Here is a 24670-nt window from a genome sequence, read left to right as displayed (position 1 = left end):
TCCTGTCTCCCGTCTCATCATTATTGCATTTTTATAAAGGTGTGGTTATGAAACCCACGAGACATAACAGTATTGTTTGAAGGCAGATAAGTGCTAACTTTCTCTTTGGTCCAAAGAGCTCATAGAATAGAAAGAGTCAACAAAAACGCAGCACTTCAAAAGCACTTTGAATTATTTCTTCTAAGCTTATAAGAGGGTAATAATTTCTCCTGAGTCCCATGCATCATCTGTACTGTGTATACCGGTATGCGCCACATAGGCAAAGGCACAATCTATTTTCATAACACTACCTGAAGGTGTAATTTGCAAGTTCTACATAGATTGCCTCCCATTGCATTATTGCTTTCTTCATTTTCCTCCCTCTTTCCATCCCTCCTCCTCATGCCTCTCTGTCTCGTGGTGCTTTGTTAAGGCCCTCCAATAACTGGATAAAGGAGACACCAGGGAGACGGAGCTGATGAGAGAGAAAGAGAGCGAAATAGAGATAGCTGAGGCATCATAACTTATACACCACCACGATAAAATGAATCCCTCCTCGTGATCCTTTTATGGTGTCCTTGTGAGTGCGTGTGTATGTGTGCAGTCTGCACATGTCTGGGTGCAATGGATGGGTATACAGTATATGTGAGACTGCAGAATGAGCTTTAGAGTTGGGAAGGTTATTTAGGAAGGAGGTGGTTGGTGGAGAAGACTGCTTTGAAAAAGTTAGAGAGAATGACTGTAGATGAGAGAAAATGGAGGGGAAACAGGAGCAACGCAGTGAACACAAATCACCTGACTGCACTCTTGGATGGTTCAGTATAAAAGTCTTTATTCTACAAAATTGGTGTTTAAAAAAAGAAGAAACTACTATTTGAGATCTCCAGAGTAGATTATTTTTGGATTATACTGATTTAAGTACTACAGGACAAACCTATCTATTTGGTGTTGGGTTTCTCTTCTCTTTAAGACAGAATAAATCTTTCTTTTGAACCTTCTCACTTCGTTCCTCATTTTGACAGGAACATTTCCTCCTTTCGACAAGTGAGATCAATCTAGAACTCAACTAGTAACAACTATTCAAAGACGGTCTGATAAGTGTGCTGTACAGTTAGCTAGGTTCATGTTTATGTGCAAAGAAAAAGGTCAGTCAAATCGACCCCATTCTGAAGTTGGCTGGCAAGACTATGTCTGATGAAGGTCTCTGACCGAAACGTCACAGTATGTTTAGAACTTTGGATCTACAAAAACAAGATAAAACGTGCATTTAGATCTGCAGTAGCAGGGCCACCCCAGCTAGGGTCCACTTGGAAGGGTTCTCTTTGGTCTTGAGGTTGAAGGTCCATACGTAGGTGGGTCCTCTCTGTCTGGTCTTGTAGACAGGACACTGGTAGACGTTACGCACCTCCTGCTTGTCCACAGGGATGGCTCTGATGAAGATGACGGGCATGGTGGGGGTCAGTTCCTTCAGACGGGCATCCACCATCATACCAGCCTGGTGGGAGAGGGAGAGAGGACAATGACATGGTCTTTGAGAAAAAAAGTATCTCAACTATACACTTTTCTTCAGTGTAGGTGCCCTTAAGACAAACAACAGGAATAATGTGAAAATTAAGTATTACCATATAACTAAAGCAATTTTATTTCCTGAAGGTTCTATTTGGTCAAACTGAATTAAATCATTCTTAAACAATACAGCAAATGTAATTAAATTAATCTAACTGAGTTGGCAGAAGGACAATTTAGGGGCTCAATATTTGGGGTACCCTTGAACAGTGTGTGAAAGTCACTATAAGTCTGAAGTTATCCTGTCTTCTCCTGCCTTTCAGAGCAGACTTTCCAAACACGCTCAAACAGGAAACAGAGCGGTCCATCTCACTAATTAATCCTCTCTCCACTTAGTGTCCAGGAGACAGAAGTTCCACCACGAAGCTAGCTGACTCCAGGAAACAAATGTAAATCCTAATGACTTTGGAGGAGAAGCTTGGAGGACGAAGAGACGAAGCCACTTTATGACGTCCGTCTGAATTACAGCCCTAATTGCATCAGCAGTCGGTACATTTTTTTTTGCATTCTTTTAAACATTGATAGCTTTATGTGTATTTAGGTAAATAGGAATAATGAGGGTCGTAAAAGACGCCGCCCCATCTCATTGAAATTCATGACAATCATCTTCTTGAAGGTGTATGGGGTTGATAGAAATATAAAAAGATAACAGCAACCGTCACCATTAGGAGAGAATAGATATTTATTTGTTGCAAAGACAAAACTGGCTATAGTGTATCTTATTAATAAGCTACTGTACTTCCACAGATCTAAGTGAATCTGAACAACCCTTTAACTGGAACAGAACATGGACAAATATGACCTTGGCATTTTTAGCAATCTACACACAATGACAAATGACAAAGCAAAAACAGGTTTTTAAAAATGTTTGCAAATGTATTAAAAATAAAAAAAACAGAAATACCTTATTTACGTAAGTATTCAGACTCGAAATTGAGCTCAGGTGCATGACTGTAAAGCCCAACACATACATATAAACAATCTATAAGGCCCAACACTTAAACTACATGGCCAAAAGTATGTGGACACCTGCTCGTCGTACACCTCCTTCCAAAATCATGGGGAATTAATATGGAGTTGGTCCCCCCTTTGCTGCTGTAACAGCCTCAACTTTTCTGGGAAGGTTTTCCACTAGATGTTGGAAAATTGCTGCGGGGACTTGCTTCCATTCAGCCACTAGAGCATTAGTGAGGTCGGGCACTGATGTTAGCCGATTAGGGCTGGCTCGCAGTCGGCGTTCCAATTCATCCCAAAGGTGTTTGATGTTGTTGAGGTCAGGGCTGTGTGCAGGGCAGTCAAGTTCTTCCTCACCAATCCCCCCAAAAAATGTATGTATGGAACTCGCTTTGTACACAGAGCATTGTCCTGCTGAAACAGGAAAGGGCCTTCCCCAAACTGTTGCCACAAAGTTGGAAGCACAGAATCGTTTAGAATGTCATTATATGCTGTATGGTTAAGATTTCCCTTCACTGGAACTAAGGGGCCTAGCCCGAACCATGAAAAACAGCCCAGACCATTATTCCTCCTGATTCATTAATCCAGAGAACGTGTTTCCACTGCTCCAGGGTCCAATGGCGAAGAGCTTTATACCACTCCAGTCGACGCTTGGCATTGCGCATGGGGATCTTAGGCTTGTGTGTGGCTGCTCGGCCATGGAAACCCATTTCATGAAGCTCCGGGCGAGCAGTTCTTGTGCTGACATTGCTTCCAGAGGCAGTTTGGGACTCGGTAGTGGGTGTTGCACCCGAGGACAGACAATTTTTATGCGCTTTGTGCTTCAGCACTCGGCGGTTCCGTTCTGTGAGCTTGTGTGGCCTACTACTTAGCGGCTGAGCCGCTGTTGCTCCTAGACGTTTCCACTTCACAATAAGAACACTTACAGTTAACCTGGGGCAGCTTTATCAGGGCAGAAATTTTACAAACTGACTTGTTGGAAAGGTGGCGTCCTATGACGGTGCCACGTTAAAAGTGACTGAGCTCTTCACTACGGGCCATTCTACTGCCAATGTTTGTCTATGGAGATTGCATGGCTGTGTGCTATACACTGGTCAGCAACGGGTGTGGCTGAAATAGCTGAATACCCTAATTTGAAAGGGTGTCCACATACTTTTGGTCATGTGCTGTACACACAAACAAAATATATAAACCTATTTTCCAGTGTTGTAGTAATACGGTCTCGAGACCACATATTGAGTGTCTCAGTCTTGTCTCGAATACATTTGTACTAGGTCTTGACTCGATCTCGGACAGTGAGGAATTTCTTCCCGAGACCAGCCGAGACCAGCGAAGTAAAAAACTCATTATCAGCTTCCATTTAGTCAGCCCTAAAACCGCTTCGCCAAGCCAAATATATACACTCCTTTCTTGAAACATGAATACAGCCTTTATATCTATTATAGTCATGTTTGTGCAGTGGTGAACCTATAGGCCTTCAGTGTGTGAACCTATAGGACCTTCAGTGTGTGAACCTATAGGACCTTCAGTGTGTGAACCTATAGGACCTTCAGTGTGTGAACCTATAGGACCTTCAGTGTGTGAACCTATAGGACCTTCAGTGTGTGACAGGTTAGTACAGTGGTGAACCTATAGGCCTTCAGTGTGTGAACCTATAGGTCTTCAGTGTGTGACAGGTTAGTACAGTGGTGAACCTATAGGACCTTCAGTGTGTGACAGGTTAGTACAGTGGTGAACCTATAGGACCTTCAGTGTGTGAACCTATAGGTCTTCAGTGTGTGACAGGTTAGTACATTGGTGAACCTATAGGACCTTCAGTGTGTGACAGGTTAGTACAGTGGTGAACCTATAGGACCTTCAGTGTGTGATAGGTTAGTACAGTGGTGAACCTATAGGCCTTCAGTGTGTGACAGGTTAGTACAGTGGTGAACCTATAGGACCTTCAGTGTGTGAACCTATAGGACCTTCAGTGTGTGAACCTATAGGACCTTCAGTGTGTGAACCTATAGGACCTTCAGTGTGTGACAGGTTAGTACAGTGGTGAACCTATAGGCCTTCAGTGTGTGAACCTATAGGACCTTCAGTGTGTGACAGGTTAGTACAGTGGTGAACCTATAGGACCTTCAGTGTGTGAACCTATAGGCCTTCAGTGTGTGAACCTATAGGACCTTCAGTGTGTGAACCTATAGGACCTTCAGTGTGTGAACCTATAGGACCTTCAGTGTGTGACAGGTTAGTACAGTGGTGAACCTATAGACAGACCTTCAGTGTGTGACAGGTTAGTACAGTGGTGAAACTATAGGCCTTCAGTGTGTACCAGGTTCATGATTCTGAAAGGACAGCAACCGTAATACTAGTATACTCATGTAGGAGTGCACTTTTTGTACAAAAAAACAAGGGCCAGTGGTGTAGTGGAGGCTATTTGTAGGTATAAACTGTATACACACTTTTATTCAGTGGGCATTGCGTATACACACTTCTTAATCCCTAGTGATGCGTATCAAAGTAGTGTAGTGGAGGTATACTACTTACCAATTACGTACTACAATAGAGAAATCATACCTACACAATCAGCGGCTTACACAAACGCAAAGCACGTGAAATATATTCACATGCGCGCCGCACACATAGCCTCGTTTCAGAGGAACATCATCCGCAGGCAGCAAGAGTGTGCAGCTCTCGGCTGGTTTTGGCATGGAGCAGCTCACAGAAGAATGACATCGGTAGCCGGTAGGGTAGGAAAGACATTTCAACTTATGATATCTACCAGTAAATGCTAACTAAGACAACAATGGGTATGCAAACCAGGTACTGAAAAAGTTTCGTCTGAAGTGTTGTTTAGTAGGCTATTTGTGATGTGCAATTGTCATCATGCCCTGTTTGCATCAGGGGCGTAGACATGGATGGGCCTGGGAGGACAGAGGCCCACCCACTGGTGGGCCTGTCAGAATGATGTGGTTTAAGCATTGTTGTGGACTTAAATACGATGGTCTATAAAAAAAAAAGTGATTGAGAGTGAATATCTGAAAAATCTATAGGGAAATTCATTAAAAAAACAGGAAAACATGGGACTTTTCACCCAGGGTGCCTTTCCTTCGCCTGGCGGGCCATTTGGGAACTTTTTGGCAACATTTGAGTATACCCCCTTCTCCAGGAACCACTATACCACTGCATAGGGCCAATGGAAAGACAGCATTCACACACAGCATGATGTTGAATAATAAGCAGTCCATTCACCTGGACATAATAAGCCAGTAGGTCCCAATCATAAGAATAGGAAAACACAACCATTAATCATTTCCCAATCAAAATGTACAACGATTACTTCCCATTGCAAAAAAAAAAAAACTTTCACTTTTGACACACAAAGTATCCAGTCACCTAATGTTTAAAGTGGAACTGACAGAGTTTTAACTCCTTTCCAGATATGAAACAAACAGACAATCATAATATCAGTCAAAAATATCTAATTCACTGTTTATGCTACAAAATCAACTCCATAAGAGGTTTTAAAAATAGGTTATATTGGACCACGACGTACACTAAGGCATTGTTGGCAGAATAGATGGATGCAGTTCAATGCATTAATATAATTAATATAATTCCCCAATACATTTCTTGGTAGTCCAAAACATATTTGCTATCAGGTTGTAAATCCCAGCTGGCCTGGTATATTGTTTGCTGCCTCCATTTGGGATTCACTGTTTCAGTTTCAACGACTCAATATTCTGGACAAAAATTGATGAATGTAACTAAGGCTGGAAATGTCAATACAATGAAACAAGCAAGGGCAATGATCACAAGTCAGTCATAACATGGCTAATTGGCTAGCGTACCTATGTATGTAGCAAGCTAAAAACACAGAGCCTAACATTAGCTAGATTGCTAGGAGGATGTCATGTCATGCCATTGAAGGAGTGGGTGAGTAACAAAATGTTTCCTTTCGTATCGTTTTCGGTGGCTATACACAGCTACCAATAACTTTATCGACAGTTATCCAGTTAGCATATTTCTTGAGTTCGCAAATTCACTCCGATTTCAGAGCACTCTCATATGAGTGTGCCAGAGTGCAGAACAACTGATGAATTTAGGAACACGCAACACCTGCTGAATATAACTGGTGTCAGTAAATGTAGACAAAAAAAAAGTTATAGTAAAAAACGCTCTAGATAACATGTAAACAGCCTAACCAGCTCTGCTATGGTGAGTAAAATGGTCAGAGTGAGGGTTCTCTCATTTGTGTCTGGAAGTAGCAAGCTAGCAAGCTAGCCAACTTTAGCCAGTGAGCTTGGGTCCTTGGTTGGGACGAGCATGCATTGGCAGGCAAGCTGCAGAAGGACGAGGAGGCTACAATTCCCCATGGTTTATTATTGCAATTTTGACTGTCAAATAGATGAAAAAGTTTGAGAGGGTTTATCTAATGTTCCTTCATTAGATTTGAGCTCATCTTGCTCTGGCTAGAATTAGTTGTTGATCTTGTTGTTCATGATGTGCATAACTGAGGGAGAGAGAGACTACCTTTTCATGGTTGTTTGACCAAATGTAAGAGGACCCCCAAGGTGTTTACATATTTGCAGAAATCTATTCCTGTGCATTTTGTGGCTTTTGTCGAATGAGTTCTAAAGATCTAAAGTCATGCTGTTGCCTGTAAACACACAGTCCAGTTCAAAGTGAATGATGGCAGGGCCGTGTGGCAAATGGCTTGTTTGCATAAAGGCCTACTGCAGATCTGATTGGCTATAGCGCATGGGTCTGTGTCGACCGGTCCTGGACAAGACAGCTGTTTTTATTTACTGCAGTGTCTATTATTGTCCAAACACAAGGCTGCTTTCCCACTCTATTTTGCTATCAAATGCCTTAGTATATGTAATTCCCAAACATTCTAATAATTTATGAAAATGTGAAAATGACCATTTCTCAGTAGTCACTTGACAACCCCCCTGGGGATGTATATGAACAGATTTGAACAAGATTTCATGTTGCTGAAATGCTGTCAGTTCCACTTTAAATGCAACAAATTTCCGCACGTAACTTATTTTCAAAGAGATGGCTGAGACCTGCTGCAGCCGCTGCAAACTAACCAACAACAAAGCTAGCTAGCTAGACCGTGGGAAAACTATTGCTCGCTATTGTGCAGTGAGTGACCTGTTAGCCTTCAAGAAGGCAGAAGTTTCCATACGTTTTTGTAAAAACGGTCCCACCTATTAAGTCAAAATGTGATTGATTGATTCCACTGTCACTCCAAAATGTTGCCCGTATACAGTTGAATGGCAGATGCCTTTATCTAGCTACTGATAGCCTAACCAATGGCTGACTTAGCTAGCTAGATTTATCTACCCAGAGACCAGCAAAGAGAAATCCTGATTGTATATTTTTTTCTCTTCAGTGTTAACCCTTTCCAATGAAAACTGATTAGGGTAGGGTATGAGTGGTGGGGTGTGGGCTTATGGGATAAGTAGTGAGGGGTGGGTGGGGGGATTAGGGGATAAGTGGCGGGGTGCGGGTTGGGGTTTAGGGGATAAGTGGTGGGGGGCAGATGGGGAATTAGGGGATAAGTGGTAGGGTGCGGGTTGGGGCTTAGGGGATAAGTGGCGGGTTGGGGCTTAGGGGATAAGTGGCAGGTTGGGGCCTAGGGGATAAGTGGCGGGGTGAGGGTTGGGGCTTAGGGGATAAGTGGTGGGGGTGGTGGGGGCATAGGGGATAAGTGGTGGGGGCGGGTGGGGGCTTAGGGGATAAGTGGCGGGGTGAGGGTTGGGGCTTAGGGGATAAGTGGCAGGGTGAGGGTTGGGGCTTAGGGGATAAGTGGCGGGGTGAGGGTGGGGGCTTAGGGGATAAGTGGTGGGGGGCACGTGGGGGCTTAGGGGATAAGTGGTGGGGGTGGTGGGGGCATAGGGGATAAGTGGTGGGGGCGGGTGGGGGCTTAGGGGATAAGTGGCGGGGGGCGGGGGGGGTTTAGGGGATAAGTAGTGGGGAGCAGATGGGGAATTAGTGGATAAGTGGTGGGGTGCAGATGGGGGTTTAGGGGATAAGTGGTGGGGTGCGGGTTGGGGCTTAGGGGATAAGTGGTGGGGTGCGGGTTGGGGCTTAGGGGATAAGTGGTGGGGTGCGGGTTGGGGCTTAGGGGATAAGTGGTGGGGTGCGGGTTGGGGCTTAGGGGATAAGTGGCGGGTTGGGGCTTAGGGGATAAGTGGCGGGTTGGGGCTTAGCGGATAAGTGGCGGGGTGAGGGTTGGGGCTTAGGGGATAAGTGGCAGGGTGAGGGTTGGGGCTTAGGGGATAAGTGGCGGGGGGCGGGTGGGGGTTTAGGGGATAAGTGGTGGGGAGCAGATGGGGAATTAGGGGATAAGTGGTGGGGTGCAGATGGGGGTTTAGGGAATAAGTGGTGGGGTGCGGGTTGGGGCTTAGGGGATAAGTGGTGGGGTGCGGGTTGGGGCTTAGGGGATAAGTGGTGGGGTGCGGGTTGGGGCTTAGGGGATAAGTGGTGGGGTGCGGGTTGGGGCTTAGGGGATAAGTGGTGGGGTGCGGGTTGGGGCTTAGGGGATAAGTGGCGGGTTGGGGCTTAGGGGATAAGTGGCGGGTTGGGGCTTAGGGGATAAGTGGCGGGTTGGGGCTTAGCGGATAAGTGGCGGGGTGAGGGTTGGGGCTTAGGGGATAAGTGGCAGGGTGAGGGTTGGGGTTTAGGGGATAAGTGGCGGGGTGAGGGTGGGGGCTTAGGGGATAAGTGGTGGGGGGCACGTGGGAGCTTAGGGGATAAGTGGCGGGGGGCGGGTGGGGGCTTAGGGGATAAGTGGCTGGGGGCGGGTGGGGGCTTAGGGGATAAGTGGTGGGGGGCGGGTGGGGGCTTAGGGGATAAGTGGTGGGGGGCAGGTGGGGGCTTAGGGGATAAGTGGCGGGGGGGCGGGTTGGGGCTTAGGGGATAAGTGGTGGAGACAGACAACCAACCTGTGTTGCCAGGCGGGGTGGGAAAGAGCGGAAAGTGGGGGGGGGGGAGGGGGTGTAGGCCCACCTCTTTTTGTTTCTCATTTCTTTACATACCAATTGTATTAATACTAAATCATGTGTGATCAATCTGATCATTTCTCTGTATGTATTTCTTTTTTCTTTTCTTTTGAGTGGCAGCCTACAGGTACGTGTGGTATAAACTGTGTAAATTGAATATTGTACCTGCAACCCCCACAACAAAAAAATGACAAAGCAAATAAGCTACAGTACCAAACACACACCCTTCCCATCCCCCCACTATCATCTCTAGATCTTTATTATATACACATAGAGTGCTACTGTGTATTCCTCCGTCTTTGATGTCCGCATCCCCTGAATAAGTAGCTTGGCTCATTCATACAGATGAGCTGGTTTATCATAAATCTTTGACTTGTACAGCTGCAGCGCCAGAGCCAGAGCCGGGCTCCAGATGGAGGGATGCTGCTCACACTCCCGTTCACACTCCGTTACACCCTGACACTACACGGGCACAGTGCTGGCCCAGGGCTGAGAGGAGGAGTGGAGATGAGAGGAGCCAATATGAGTGCAAGACAGAAGTTAGGAGGAGAGAGGAGGGGAGCGGAGAGGAGAGGGGGAGAGGACGGGAGAGGACACTGACTGTCTCCATCGTTGCCTGCCTTCCTCCCTCCCGGACTGCCCGCCTGTCTCCCTCGCTGCTCGTCTCTCAGTCTGACTGTCTGCCTATACCCCTCCCTGTCTGTCTGTCTCCAGCTTTTAATAAAGAGAGAACACAGCAGTGCCACTCATAAGGGTGATTAAAGTGTGCCAGTGCATACTCGACACATTCACTAATTAACAGGTCCACTGGGACCCTGCAGGAGAGCTGGATGCATACATATAATAAAAAGAAAGCCTGACTGGCACACTCACCGCACACACTATTCCATACTACAGTAGTAACTGAAGTAACCTTGAGATAAACTTTAATTAAATAACTACTTTACCCTCTCTAACCATGTATGGACTGTAAGCCTCTTCACACATGCAGTGTAGGTGGGAAACCTATGTACACACACACACAACACGACTATGTCACTCTTAAGTCACTGATACGTCAGCCACACGACTCCTCAATGAGGTGACATCCCCACCTGTGTGTCCCAGCAAGCTCCTTCCACGTACAGTCCATGTACGTAGGCCCCATCTGACATAAATACCCAAGTCTCACTAGCTATGTCACCTTTGTGTCATCTATATGTCCCCTATATAACCCCTCTCTGTACCTGAGTGTCCCAGCGAGCTCCCTCCATGTACAGTCCGTGTACGTAGGCCCCCTCCCTGGGAGGAGTGCTGAAGTCCTCTCTGTTCTTCTTGGTGACGTCACACTGCAGACACATCCTGTCCAGAGGCCACTCATTCCTGACAGGAGGAATCATGGGAACATCATGGAATGTTGTATCACAATCACCTGCCTTTACCTCCCTTATCTCACCTCATTTGCTCACATCGTATATATACTTGTTTCTACTGTATTATTGACTGTATGTTTGTTTTACTCCATGTGTAACTCTGTGTCGTTGTATGTGTCGAACTGCTTTGCTTTATCTTGGCCAGGTCGCAATTGTAAATGAGAACTTGTTCTCAACTTGCCTACCTGGTTAAATAAAGGTGAAATAAAAAAAATATATTAAAAAAAGTAGTATCGTGAGAACAGCTTTTATCGTGATAATTGACAGTGGGAATTCTAGGTACAAGGTGAATTCTATTCTCACAGAAAAAACTGTTTTGAAATTAGAAAAACTGTACTTCTCACATTATTTTAAAGCGAATAATAGTTTTGTTTCCATTATCTGATAATATGTGTGATCGTGCCGAGCCTGGGTTAGCACAATTATCATTGAATCCACTTTTTCAGGCTTTATTTCTGTAATATCGATTACCATGCCAACCTACCTGCGAGCCATAGCCTGCATGATGGCTGTCAGAAAGGACTGAGGGTTGAAGAAGCCGGCCAGCCAGACGGCTGAGGGCAAGATGAAGTCAGTGGCCCAGGCCTCCAGCTCCTTGATCCTCCCCAGCAGGTCAGTGAACCACAGGACCAGGCCACACATAGACGGGTAGGCCCGTCTGGTCCACGACTCTGGGACCAGGTCTAGGAAGATGGCCGTCTGGAGACTCTCCATGTCACTGGTCATAGTCAGCTCTCCCTGAGAGGGAGGAACCAATCAGAAAAAGCGATGGGAATGAGATTCAGAGAACCTTTATTGGCAGTCAATTATGGAATAAGTTTGTGTCAAATGTTTTATTAGTAAGGCACATTTTTTATTCAAACAACTTTTTAATTAACAATGTAATTTTTCCTGTGGATTTCTGCAAGAACACTGAGGAGAAATCTCACAGTTATTGGAGTTGTCTTTTTCACACTAAAATTGAAATCCTGTGTGTCATTGAGCAATACCACCCTGTAACCACTAGCAACAGCAACCCATAGCTGATGAAGTATGCATAAACAAAAGCAGTCACTCACTTTCTTCAATTTCTATCCAAAGAGAAAACAGAATAATTATATGGATGGAGGCTAACAAGTTCAATGGCTATGACACACAGTGTGTCCTCCACTGAATGATACCGTAGCTAGCTGACGAATGTATTCATGTCTCGTCGTCATAACCCTTCTTTACTGAGGCGATAAAGAGTTCCCAGACGTATCTCATCTACTGCAGAGCGTTAACCCTGAACCAGTCACCCTTTTAACTCTCCCCCAAATCACTCAGATCCCTCAACAAGTCAGGACACCCCCTCCCACCCCCCAAATGCTTCCAGCCAAGGTCTAGATTCTGATAGTTCCAATTTATTTGCACAGTAAAGTCGAAATATGAGTACATTTGACTGGTAAAATAAAGTACATAGCTTTTAACACACTGAGGCGATTTACCAGAGGCAATATGTTGAGGCATCGAAGCTCATAACTCCTTAGAAAAGGCACTCACACACACGCACATAGCCACCTGCCTTAACCCTAAACCAGCCGTTGCTAAGACAACACTGAGCTAATATACAGCTGGGATTCCAGAACAGGCCATGTCATGAAATGTCATTTTACTTTTGTGTAATTAAAAAAATATATTCTCTCCCGTGTTTAAGGTCATATTGTTTCTCAAATCCTCACTATGACTAACACTTAAGACGAAACGCATGCACACACACACACGCACACGCACACGTGCACACGCACACACACTAGGGGCCAGAGGGCTGACTCACCACTACTTAAGAAGACAGCCTGCGTTTCAGAGGAATACTAGTGACACAAAGTTATGCAGGAATAATAACAGAGCAGACCAGACTGCTTCAGCTACTGTATACAGGCTTAACCAACAGAGCGTGACTCATTACCCCAATGATAAAAATATATATTTTTCAACCCTAAAAAGGGAAGTTGACTCCAATGCCATTGTTTCTTTTTCTTAGAAGTGGTCTATCGGTTGGCAGTGCCCAGCCACCCACCACCGGTGGACACTGGCATTGTTTACCCCAAAACAAGTCATTATCTGAGCTTCAAAGCAAAGTTAACTCAAAGTAACTGTGGGGGAGTGAGTAGAAGAAGTAGACAAAGAAGACTGTTTGTGATTGGCTGACCTTGATAGAATGATTGATTGATTGACTCACCTTGAGTCCAAGGTTGAGTTCGCGTAGGGATCGCCTTATCTCCTGGGTGAGTGTGTTCATCCTTTCACACTCCTGCAGCGCCACCACCTGGTAGGGTGTCCTCTCCTCAGCTTTCCCCAGCAGCTCTACCATGTTAAACTCTTCTGGTAACTTCTCCATTATCTCCTCCAACACAGACCGTACCTGGGGTAAAGGTGTGTGTGTGGTGTGTGTGAAGAGACAGTCACAAAATATTAACCTTGAATTTGGGGATGTATTGTGAAGACGGTATTAATGACGGAACGATAGATTGTGTTCATTGTCAAGAATTTCTCAGTGCCGGTGTCACAGTTTGTTACTGAAAAGTAGGGAATCAAAAAAAGATGACATCTGTCGAGTAAACATGATGAGAATTCCAAGCACTAATGACTCCTTGAGAAGAAAATTATGGAAGAAAAAAAATGTATAAATATTCATGAGAATTATTTGCAACAACAGCAGCCGTTTGTCTTTAATAAAAGTCAAATCCCCAGAGAATCAATCCTCGTCTCATATTTCCGTTGGGTAAGTGATGAAAGCTTATGTCTGTGTCCACATTTCCCAGCACTAGAGATCAATCCACGGATTAAACATTGAACAAAGGATTGGAGGTCATCATAACTATGGATTCTCCGCTCAAATATTGAATCTGTCTTCTTCAGCTCCGCGGCAGCCTGCATATCAAACAGGAAGCGCTCAAACGGACATCGTTCGCTAGCGTTGGTTGTCATCTGTTAAGACATAACTATCTCTGTTTCTCAGTTGTAGGTCAGCCGTCATAAAGCACACACACACACACACACACGTACAAACACGCACCCACATGTATGTGCACACACACACTTCTATATCATGAAAAGTCAGACAGCACTAAAGCGTGAGATAGTGTAGGGACACAAGGAGAAGTCACTGCTCTACATGTATCACGCCCATTAAACAGGAAGCTAGCTTGCATATTAGAAAAGTGAGGTCATAATGTATTGGAATTTATAAACTGGGTGGTTCGAGCCCTGAATACTGATTGGCTGACAGCCGTGGTATATCAGACCGTTAACCACGGGTATGACAAAATATGTATTTTTACTGCTCTAATTACGTTGGTAACCAGTTTATAATAGCAATAAGGCAGCTCAGGGTTTGTGGTATATGGCCAACATACCACGGCTAAGGGCTGTGTCCAGGCACTCTGCTTTGCGTCGTGTGTAAGAACAGTCCATAGCCGTGGTATATTGGCCATATACCACACCCCCTCTGGCCTTATTGCTTAAGTATAACAGTTTTCTGAGTGCTTTAGATTGTAGGGGGGGGGGGGGGGGATTGAGCTCATTCACTATGATCATATTTGTTTCAGACATTGGACTAGTTTTTCTGAGGTAACACATGGGAGTGTATTTAAGGTAAGGCATATGGGGATTGGGAACAAGGGAATAAGATTGTCCAGACATTGGGAGAGTGTAGTTAAGGTAACCCATATAGGTTGTCAGGGGGTAGAGGTGACGTATTATGTAATATGTCACTCCTGTCAGTGCCAGATGGGTGTTATAGAGCTATGACCTGATGGAGCCTTGGACCAAAGACTACCTTGTTCTTTACCTTACAATCAGTATGGTTCAGGTTTGACACTTTCAAAATATGAATCAGTTCACAGAACTTAGAATCTCAGAGGCAGCAATCGCTCTAACATTGGCCCAACTTCCTCTACACTCTATGGGCCGGTTTCTGGGCCACAGATGAAGCCTGGACTCCAAAACCATGCTCAATGGAGAACCTCAATGGGTGTAGGCTGTTAGCCTGTGGTTTTACCATATATGACTGTCGCATTGCTCCTCCTCCATACAGTTAGTCCATCCCTACCTTCTCATCTCTGGTGGTCCCACTGCCCTCCCCGGCCCCTCCGTCTCTGGGCTGCATCTCCAGCACAGTCCGAAACAACTTCTCAGACGTCTGCGTTAGGAAGCCGATCTCAGCGTTGGGGTGGAGGCCGTACAGGTAGGGAGACTCTGCAGGAAGTGTGTCATCTATGTACTGGAGGAAGAGGGAATTACACGTTAGAACACCAAATTAGTGGGAGTTTGCATTTCAATATTCTACAGTGAATTCCCGTCCTTCATCTGCACTGATCTGAAGAAAAAAAACTGGTGAAGAAAATATGGTGGATGCCAGATATAGTATATACTTTGCCAAGCTCTGTTAAAGCAAAGGAAAGAATGAGACATGTTATAGTTCTAGAACATCTGGCCATAGTAGTGGCAAAGGGCGACTCATTTCTCCTGGAGATTTTCAAAGGTTTCCCCTTTCACACCGATCCATATCCTCATTTGAATTCCATGCTGTCACTGTCACTTGTCCACTCAAGCTTAACATTATTGCCATCTATGGCCCACCAGGTGCCCTTGGAGAGTTCCTTAATAAGATCGATGCCGTGATAAGTTCACTTCCTGACGATGGTCACCGCTAATCGTACGCTGAGATTTCAACCTCCCAACGCCTTCCTTCAATTAATTTCTTTCCACCTCTTTCTTTCCACTATTTTCCTCTTTGACTTCACACTTTCCCAGTCCCCTACCACTCACAAGGCAGTCAATGTGCTTGACCTTATCTTCACCAGATGCTGTTTGTCTACGAATCCCCCTGCTACCCATCCATGTCTCTCATCACTACTTCGTATTGGTTTTCTCTCCCTCTCTCCTCCAACCCCCCCACTCAACCGGCTTATCCCAGTCAAAGCTCTTCTCTGTCCTGGTCCCCAAATGTTCTGAAAACATCTCAAAACCTCTTTGAGAAGTATCTCAAATAATCCCATAGCCTGCCCTCCTTCCCTTTCCCCTCCTCCATCCCCATCTCTCTCCTGTACAATGGGTAGTACAGATGGATGAGGGAGTGGACATGGCCTAACAGACCCCCAGGGACCACCAGGCCTTTCCAGTTCCAGGCGCTCCAGCTAAGTCTCAGCCACTCAGCTCCCTCTCTATCTGTTTGCTGGCCAAGTGTAAAACGCTCCAGACCTCCATGCCAGGTGTCTCTGTCAGCCTAGACGTGCCCAGCGAACAACACCCGGGCTGGGGATAATTAAATACAACCTCTCCCTGGGGAGCTGGTGGGAGGAATGTGGACAGGCTGCGAGGGCTGGCAGACATTTTAGCAAGAGAGTGTTACTGATATAAATCTTGGCAGTTGTCATTTTTTTTCTTTAAAAGAGGGCTGTGGTGAAGCAAAGTTCCTGCTGTCATAACAGAGAAGCAAACAGAACAGATTCCAGAGTTGGAGAGAAATATCAGCACGCCGAAAATGGGGAAAACAAGTAGATTTGAATTGACACAACAGACTTAGACCTTAGACTGTCAAGGTTGCTATCTAATAAATGATGGATGATATTTTTTTTACTTCCGCAATTGACACAACAACCAAGTATACAATATAGTTATAGATAAGTTACAGATAAGTAACCAACTTTTCCCCCCCACATTCTCAAGGTTGCTATTTAATAATTGACAGGACTTACTTATGCGTCTGCCATGTCTGTAAGCTAGTTAGCTCCGCTAGCCAAGCACTGGCCATGGGCTCAACTAGCTAGCTATCATAACGCTACCCGTTAGAATATCCCTGAGCTGTCCTCCTCACTGATGGAAAACATGTCACTTGTGCGCACCACAAAATCTTGAGGGAAAATCTGACCTGACCCGGGGAAATGAAAACCAATGAATACAGCGGTTCTCAGGCAGGCTAGACGCGCAATATCCTTACTGTTGCATCACATTGGATGACCACTACCCACTTATTGGAGCTGTTGAACATTGAAAAAATACAACGAGTGACATATTGCAGCTTTAAGCCATGTGAGGTAAGATCATTAGGTAACCTGATTGTATTTGTAGTCCTTTACTTTACTGAGAGCTGTTGTGGTCCATGTTCCCAGGCAGGGAGAATCCGGGGGTCTGATGGTAGATGTGGTTCTTTACTGACCTGGTGGTAGGTGTTGTAGTCCATGTTCCCAGGCAAGGGGAAGCTGGGAGCCAGGTACAGCTCTCCCTCCATCATCTCAGGTTTGATGAACTCCTCCAGGTAGGTCCTACAGAGTCGTCTGTCCCAGTCATCAGTGATGTGACCTCCATACATGATCTCTCCAAACAGGTATCGCAGGTCATCATATGGCACCTGGGACGCAGAGAGAAAATGAGTTATAATGCACCTTAGAATCTTAAATGCTTTTCACACTACAGAACCGAATCGAGGTTAGCAAAACCAAGTTCTACTAAGTTGGCCTGGTTTACACATCCATCATAGTTGCCAAATAAAATATCCACTATTTGGTTTAGGGTCGGCACAATAGTGTGAAAAGGGTGTTACTGTCATGGAACATGGTTGTCTTTATTACTACTGTGGCACATAAGATACAGCATGTGTGTGGACTGGTTACTTTCGAGTTAGCCTCCAGGTAGTTGTAGAGTACATTGATGGAGATGGTGAGGTCTCCTGTGTTGAAGGGGTAAGATCTGTTCCAGCCCTGAGGTCCAAACTTCCTCCTTTCAGCCACCACCGCGTGGAAGTAGCACAGTGCAAACAGGATGCTCTTAAACTCATTCTCCCTGGCACACATCTCCAAAGTGTCCTAGAAGAAAACAAAGGCCCAGACAACTAAACAAACATTCAAAACTCTTCCTGACGAATGTCAACCAAGTTCACCGTTTCACTGTCTGCCTCAGAAAAGTACGGGTAGCATTTTTGAAGATTTTCCAATACAAAAGCGTTGTGTTGAAAGTAAGAAGCTGTGGCTGATTCTCTGTGAGGTGTCTCTGTGCCGAAGTCCCCAGCAACGAAGGGGCTCCGCGGTACAGAAAGAAGACAATGAATGGAAATAAACGTCAGGATGAGATTATTTTTTAATTGTTACTACTTGTCAGGCGATCTCATCCCGTTGGCTCATTATACCCAGATAAGGGGAATGAACGTAAGATGGCACGAGGCCTTTAGGGGAGGGACGGTGAAATAAGTATGCCAATAACCTCTATGAAAACAGTGGGTTTAAATGCTCTTTTTATATTCCTGCCTGTGTCAGGTTGAGTACTGTGGTGAAGGCCCTCTGGCTTTTCCCCTGTCGAGCCCAAGGGAGCTGACTCCTAGAACGTATGCACACGCGCGCACACGCACACACAAACGAGCACACACACGCCACAAACACACACACGGAGAGTTAGTTAATATTCTGCACACAGTGCCTCTCTGGCTGCTCAGCTGAGAGTGAAGCATTGCCTCCATATCCATACACTGTTAGAGGACACACACACTTGATTACATTCTCTACCAGCAAAGAAGAAGCATAAACCAAGACCTGATAATACATCTATAATGACATGTCTTCCAGCCCTTTGACAACTGTGTAACTACATCAAAAAAATCATAACCTTGTCATTCCAGAGGCCTGTTTCTTTAATGTCTCCTGTCCTCTGCTGGCCGTCACACACACAGCCAGGGAATGAGAATGGACACTAAAGCTTTTTGTATCTGCTGGTTGAAAAGGTCAGGAAGGAGGAAAGACACTGTCATCTCTCTGGCTTACTGTGGGTTACTAAGGATTCTGGCTGTATAGAGACAAACCATTGATTAGCTTTCACCCTGTACAGTACATGATTGGAATATTGTCCCTCTCTGCTCTCTACAGTACCTTAGGGGACCTCCGTGTGTGTGTGTGTGTGTGTGTATTAGCTACCACACAAACATGTACTATCGGAGAGATAGGCATCAGCACTTTAAAATGGCATGTTGGGTGGAAGCTAAGCATTGCATTATTGGTATGGAGGCAGAACCCTAGCAGGTTATGGTAGGTTACAGATGGAGAAGCATTGATAACTTGTTGATAAGAAGCTACATTTCTGGCTAACAGCTGTTTTACTGTAGATAGAAGTGCACTGATGAGGTAGAGGTGGAATTCTAACGAGCACAAATGCATATGCATGAAGGCATACACACACATAATTATGTCATGCTGTATTTCGATCACAGAAAGATGGCTTGTTGATTAACATCCGAACATCCCATCCAAATCTGCCTCTTCCCCATAGAGAGCCATGTTTCTACTGCAGTGGATGACTTTGTCCTCCACAGGTCAGAGTCGACTCTAAGGTCACTGACAGTGGTAACCCTCTCAATCTGTTAGCTGTTACTGCACACCAAATAGGCAACTTGATGACAACACCACAGAGAAACTGGCACGTAAACATGGGACGTCTGGACTGCTTCTTTTACGGGCAAATGAAAATGAAGAGAGGGAGAGAGAGAAAGAGAAATCGGACATTGTATGCCTATTTGTGTGTTACCTGGTTGAAGTTGTCCAGGGCCTTGTGCAGGTTGGCGTTTATGCCAGTGGGTGGTTCATTGGTGATTTTGATGGAGTTCTCCAGGATGCCCTGTGGTATGATGTGGCCCTCTGGGGTCCCTGAAGGCTCAGCGCTGATGAAGACTCTGAAGTCCTGGTGACTGTTCTCTCCATGCTGCTCCAGATGCTTCTCTAGAGAACCCAGCCACCTCGCCACCAGGTGAATGTTCTATAGGGAGAAATATTACAGTAATATCAATAAATACAAGCAGCATGCCTCAAGCTAGTCCACATTTACCTACACAACACGTTTTGTTGCAGGTGCGACTGTGCATTTTTAGCTTTTTCTATTCCCCTCAGAATGTACATTTCCACCCTGTATAGGGATAACATTGCGATAGCACTACATAAACTTGTCTGAGATCAATTTTCCAGTCCGTGTGTCCTAACTCCTAACCCTGAGAGAGGAAGTCCTCATGGTGATGAGGAGTTAGCCAAGCCCCTCACATCACATCACCGCCCAGAGCGCTGCCCGCCCGCGTGTTACCCAAATCTAATTACACCACTAATAACTGCAGTCATTAATTCATAAGCCGCTTTGCCTTCTCCTCATCTCCTACGGCACTCTAAATTTAATCATCCCTCTGATTGTTCAAGTTAACCCTCTTTCCAAATGACAGGAGATCCTCTGGAGCAACATCACCTCAAATTTTAGATGACAAAATAAATAAATAAAAGAGAACGATAAGACGTTTCCTTGTGTGTTTAGTGAGAAGAATACATAGCCCGAAGCTGAGGGGGTAATATTGAGATAGATCCAAGTTAGGAGCCTATAAACTTACAGCATATTGAACAAGACACAAATTAAAACTTTAAATTGAAGTGCTTTTTCATTGCCTTGAAGAACAAGCTCTCCTGTTGGCGTCTAACTAACGAGTGTGTAATACAGAGCCTAAACAGACAGACAGACAGACTGAGGCCTCCCTTAGAGCCTGTCACCTTAATGAAACCACCCAGGCTCAGAGAGAGAGAGAGAGAGAGAGAGAGAGGAGAAAGAAAAATACCTTCGAGATATTTTCTTTGTTCTCTGTTAAGTACCTCCATCCTCCAGTTCTTATAATGATGTTGTCACCGTCGCTGGCTAATTTTGTTTTTTGCTATGACATGATGTCAATAGTGAACATGGCCTGTGGCAACACCAAGGCCCACCCGGCTGTCTCTCCACGTCTTCCTCTGCTCACACACTCAGTCCTCACTCTCTCCACATCTTCCTCTGCTCACACACTCAGTCCTCACTCTCTCCACGTCTTCCTCTGCTCACACACTCAGTCCTCACTCTCTCCACGTCTTCCTCTGCTCACACACTCAGTCATCAAGGCCCTCTGCCCTAAGGGCATCTCCACAGCTGGCCTCTGACTATGTCTTTATAACAATGTCTCTGTAGCAGAGACTTGGGCAGAATGACAGAATAGGCATTAAGGATAACCAAACAGACTGTAGAGTTTGAGAATATAGCTATTCTGCAGAAGAAACATCCACACTATATTCAGCACCGGAATAGTTTTGTAGATGAAAAAAACATTATTATTATTATGTTAATTTATATAGCGCTTTTCAAAGAATCTCAAAGCGCTTCAAAGCACACACAAAAAAGACAAGTACTCCGTAGTAGATTGCTAGCTAGCTAGTCCTTCACTACTAACAAAATTGAGCATCCACTTGGATGTTGCTACGGCAGTCATGTGGCGCCAGTAAGCACACCACATTTCAATAATAATTAAAGACCAGCCTTGTAACTTTGTCCTCACTACGATCCTCATCGCTGCCCACCTCTTGCTTTTGGCTAGTCTCCATCCTCAACCTCCGGACACTGGCTGGCATTCAAATCAAAACAGCTAGCAAGCTAACGTTAGCTAGTTTACCAAACAAACAAATGACTTGCCAACTTCAGTCTTGACTTTGTAGAGGATATCATTAATTATTTTAATTAGCTATATTATTTTTTACTTCTTAAAAAGATTTGTAGATAAAGAAAAATCTATTAATTACAAAAATATTTCATAATTTACAGGAGCTTTCTGCTTAGGGCACCAAGGCAAATATGATATAACAATAATGAAAGACTAAGAAGAAGTATGGCTGAATGAAATGAGGATTTAAAATGGCATGTAGCCTATGGCAATAGGATCCTTACAGTGACGACTCTGATTAATTCAACTCTCGTTCATATCATTCTCTCACTGAAAACTCACAAGAAGAAAAAGTGGTCTGCATTAAACTTTACAACACTACCCAAATACCCAAGCTATCATGCTCCTTACAGAGTGAAGTGAAGAAAGATGAAAAAGAGGGAGAGAAACAAACTTTTTCTCTAAAGCGTCTCGCCCTATTTCCTTTCCATCTATTTTGCTAGACTGTGAGCGTCCCTGTGCCTTTAGGAGTAAGTGCCTGGAGGACCTGGGTATTTTAGGTCCACTCAATAGAATCCCACTGCTGGGGATATGGGCTCTTCAGCTCAAATATATTCCTAGGTCTGGGGGATATAGCCTATTCAGCTCCAATCTGCCAGATTGATTGCCTTTTCTCTTTTCTCCCTCTCTCTCTAGGTGGGTTTCTGCATCTCTCAAAGTGTCTTTGGGTGGTCCTGGTTGGGCTGTGAAGAGTAAGGATAGGACAGGGCCCGGTGTGCAGTGGTATAGGGATAATGCTCCCGTCAGAAACATAGGAGAGAGAGGAGAACAGGGGCCAGAGTAATTTACCTGCAGTGAAGGAGAACCTGCCATTAACCCAGCTTTGCAGCCTGCTACTGATCTGATGCTGGGATGTCGGGACCAGTGGGAGATGAGAGGGAGGTAAAAGGTGTGTGTGTGTGTGTGTGTGTGTGTGTTTGTTGTGGGATCAAGGCCTGGATACGAGAGTGGGATGGGATGACTGAGGTTAGAAAGATGGGAGGAATGTGAGGCAGAAGAGGAGACATTTTGGAAAATGTGAGGCAGGGTGTGAAAAGAGCGGGAGACAGTGGCAGAGGATGAGAAGAGGGATTGAAATAGAAAAGAGACAGACCTCCCTCCATTCTTTCTCCCTCCTTCTATGAGGGTGGTACAGACCTCCCTCCATTCTTTCTCCCTCCTTCTATGAGGGTGGTACAGACCTCCCTCCATTCTTTCTCCCTCCTTCTATGAGGGTGGTACAGACCTCCCTCCATTCTTTCTCCCTCCTTCTATGAGGGTGGTACAGACAGACAGACAGACAGGCAGACAGACAGACAGACAGACAGACAGACAGACAGACAGACAGACAGACAGACAGACAGACAGACAGACAGACAGACGATGATAGAGTGAGTGGGCGGTGAGGTTGGTTGCCACGGGGACAAGGCTTTTTTAAGTTGTATCGATCAGGAGTCTTATGCAAAGGTAATTCAATCGCTGCTTGTCTCTGTGATGATGGCTGTGTGTGTGGCTGGGAGAGAGAGAGACACAGACAGAGACAGAAGGAGAGATGGATTGAAAAAGAGATGCTGCTTGTGTCTGTGATGACTGGGTGAGAGAGAGCTGAAGAAAGAGAGGAGAAAGAAAGGGATAGCAAGACATTCTCTGTGAATAAAGGAGACCCCCCCCCCACACACACACACACACTCTCTCTCTCTCTCTCTCTCTCTCTCTCTCCAAGAGTTGTCTCTGTGCCCTGTGCCGGCGTTCATATCTGTCGATACTCCCCATTAGGATTCAACAAACGAGCTGGCTTAAAATGCAAACGCTGACTGGCCTTGCCCTCCAGATATGAGAACACACACTGAGGAACCAGATACTGTACTGAATAATACCTCTCTCTCTCTCCAGGAAATTATACTATTTCATATGCAGTTGAACCACAAAGGAGAGCAAAAAGCCAACACTATGTGCAAAGCACAATGGATTAGAGAAACAATATGACCTTAAACACGGGAGAGAATAGATTTTTTTAATTACACAAAAGTAAAATGACATTTCATGACATGGCCTGTTCTGGAATCCCAGCTGTATATTAGCTCAGTGTTGTCTTAGCAACGGCTGGTTTAGGCAGTCGGCTATGTGTGTGTGTCTGCAAGTAAATGTGTGTATCTGAATACCTGCAGTATAACCCAGTGTCCCTCATTAGCTGCCAGATCCAGAGCCTGTTCAGCCACCACCTCCTGTCCCTGGCCCAGAGACACATTGTGGAAGTTACCGCTGTCAAACGTATAGCCCAGCTTCCTGCCTGAAAGAAAGATCACACAGTAATGATTCATGTAATCCATAGCAGTTTAGGGAAAATTGAAATGATCAACAGTTTAATAATAAAGTAGTAATCTCTTTTTTATAAAGTGCGCTTCATTTATACACTGAGTGCACAGAACGTTAGGAACACCTGCTCTGACCAGGTGAATCCAGGTGATAGATTTTATCCCCATTGGTGTCACTTGTTAAATCCACTTCAAATCAGTGCAGATGAAGGGGAGGAGACAGGTTAAAGAAGGATTTTTAAACCTTGACAAAATTGAGACATGGATTGTGTATGTGTGCCATTCAGAGGGTGAATGGGCAAGGCAAAATATTTAAGTGCATTTGAATAGGGTATGGTAGTAGGTGCCAGGCGCACCGGTTCGAGTGTGTCAAGAACTGCAACGCTGCTGGGTTTTTCATGAATGGTCCACCACTCAAAGTACATCCAGCAAACTTGAAAACTGTTGGAAGCATTTGAGTCAACATGGGCCAGAATCCCTGTGTAACGCTTTTGACACATTGTACTGTCCATGCCCCGACAAATTGAGTCTGTTCTGAGGGCAAATATTCAATATTAGGAAGGTGTTCTTAATATTTTGTAAACTCAGTGTAGATTCACTATCGCCTAAGAAAAATTGGCCATCTGAAATTTAGCGAAGACCCACATTATTTTTCTAAAGTAAAGTGTATAGATTCAGGGTTCTTCATTCTGTGTGATCTGTGTTGCCTTTGGCCCTCTCTTCACACTCTACATCAGGCCTCTCTGATTGGTTAGCTGCTTTAGCTTTGATGTGATTGGTCACGCATACAGGGAGGGCTTGGATAATTAGTCATACACACGCATGCAAACACGTGTGCAAACACACACACGCGTGCGCACAGAAGGGTGTGGACATCAATTATACACGTGTGTGTGTGTGTGTGTGCATTTGAACGAGTGTGTCTGACCAATTATCTGAGCTTCAGTGGGAGAATGATCTCATGTC

At 45.0% G+C, this 24670-nt stretch overlaps 1 protein-coding gene across 1 annotated transcript in view; it reads right to left on the bottom strand.

Annotated features, from left to right (window-relative positions):
* Window positions 1-789: 789 nt before the first annotated feature.
* Window positions 790-24670, bottom strand: part of dnah9 (dynein, axonemal, heavy chain 9) — a 119895-nt gene continuing 96014 nt past the window's right edge. Inside the window, exons 68-76 of the mRNA XM_036955698.1 lie at window positions 23552-23679; window positions 19442-19669; window positions 17545-17736; window positions 17091-17282; window positions 14982-15152; window positions 13110-13292; window positions 11394-11647; window positions 10724-10859; window positions 790-1474 (exon numbers count right to left, since the gene is read on the bottom strand). Of these exons, the coding sequence (XP_036811593.1) occupies window positions 1247-1474; window positions 10724-10859; window positions 11394-11647; window positions 13110-13292; window positions 14982-15152; window positions 17091-17282; window positions 17545-17736; window positions 19442-19669; window positions 23552-23679 (1712 nt within the window). The 3' untranslated portion in view covers window positions 790-1246. The remainder of the gene's footprint in view (window positions 1475-10723; window positions 10860-11393; window positions 11648-13109; window positions 13293-14981; window positions 15153-17090; window positions 17283-17544; window positions 17737-19441; window positions 19670-23551; window positions 23680-24670) is intronic.

This window comes from Oncorhynchus mykiss, chromosome 20 (assembly GCF_013265735.2).
Source record: "Oncorhynchus mykiss isolate Arlee chromosome 20, USDA_OmykA_1.1, whole genome shotgun sequence".
NCBI classification, from domain to species: Eukaryota; Metazoa; Chordata; class Actinopteri; order Salmoniformes; family Salmonidae; genus Oncorhynchus; species Oncorhynchus mykiss.
Note: the sequence above shows the minus strand (reverse complement) of the source record. Positions and strands in the feature narration are given on the sequence as shown.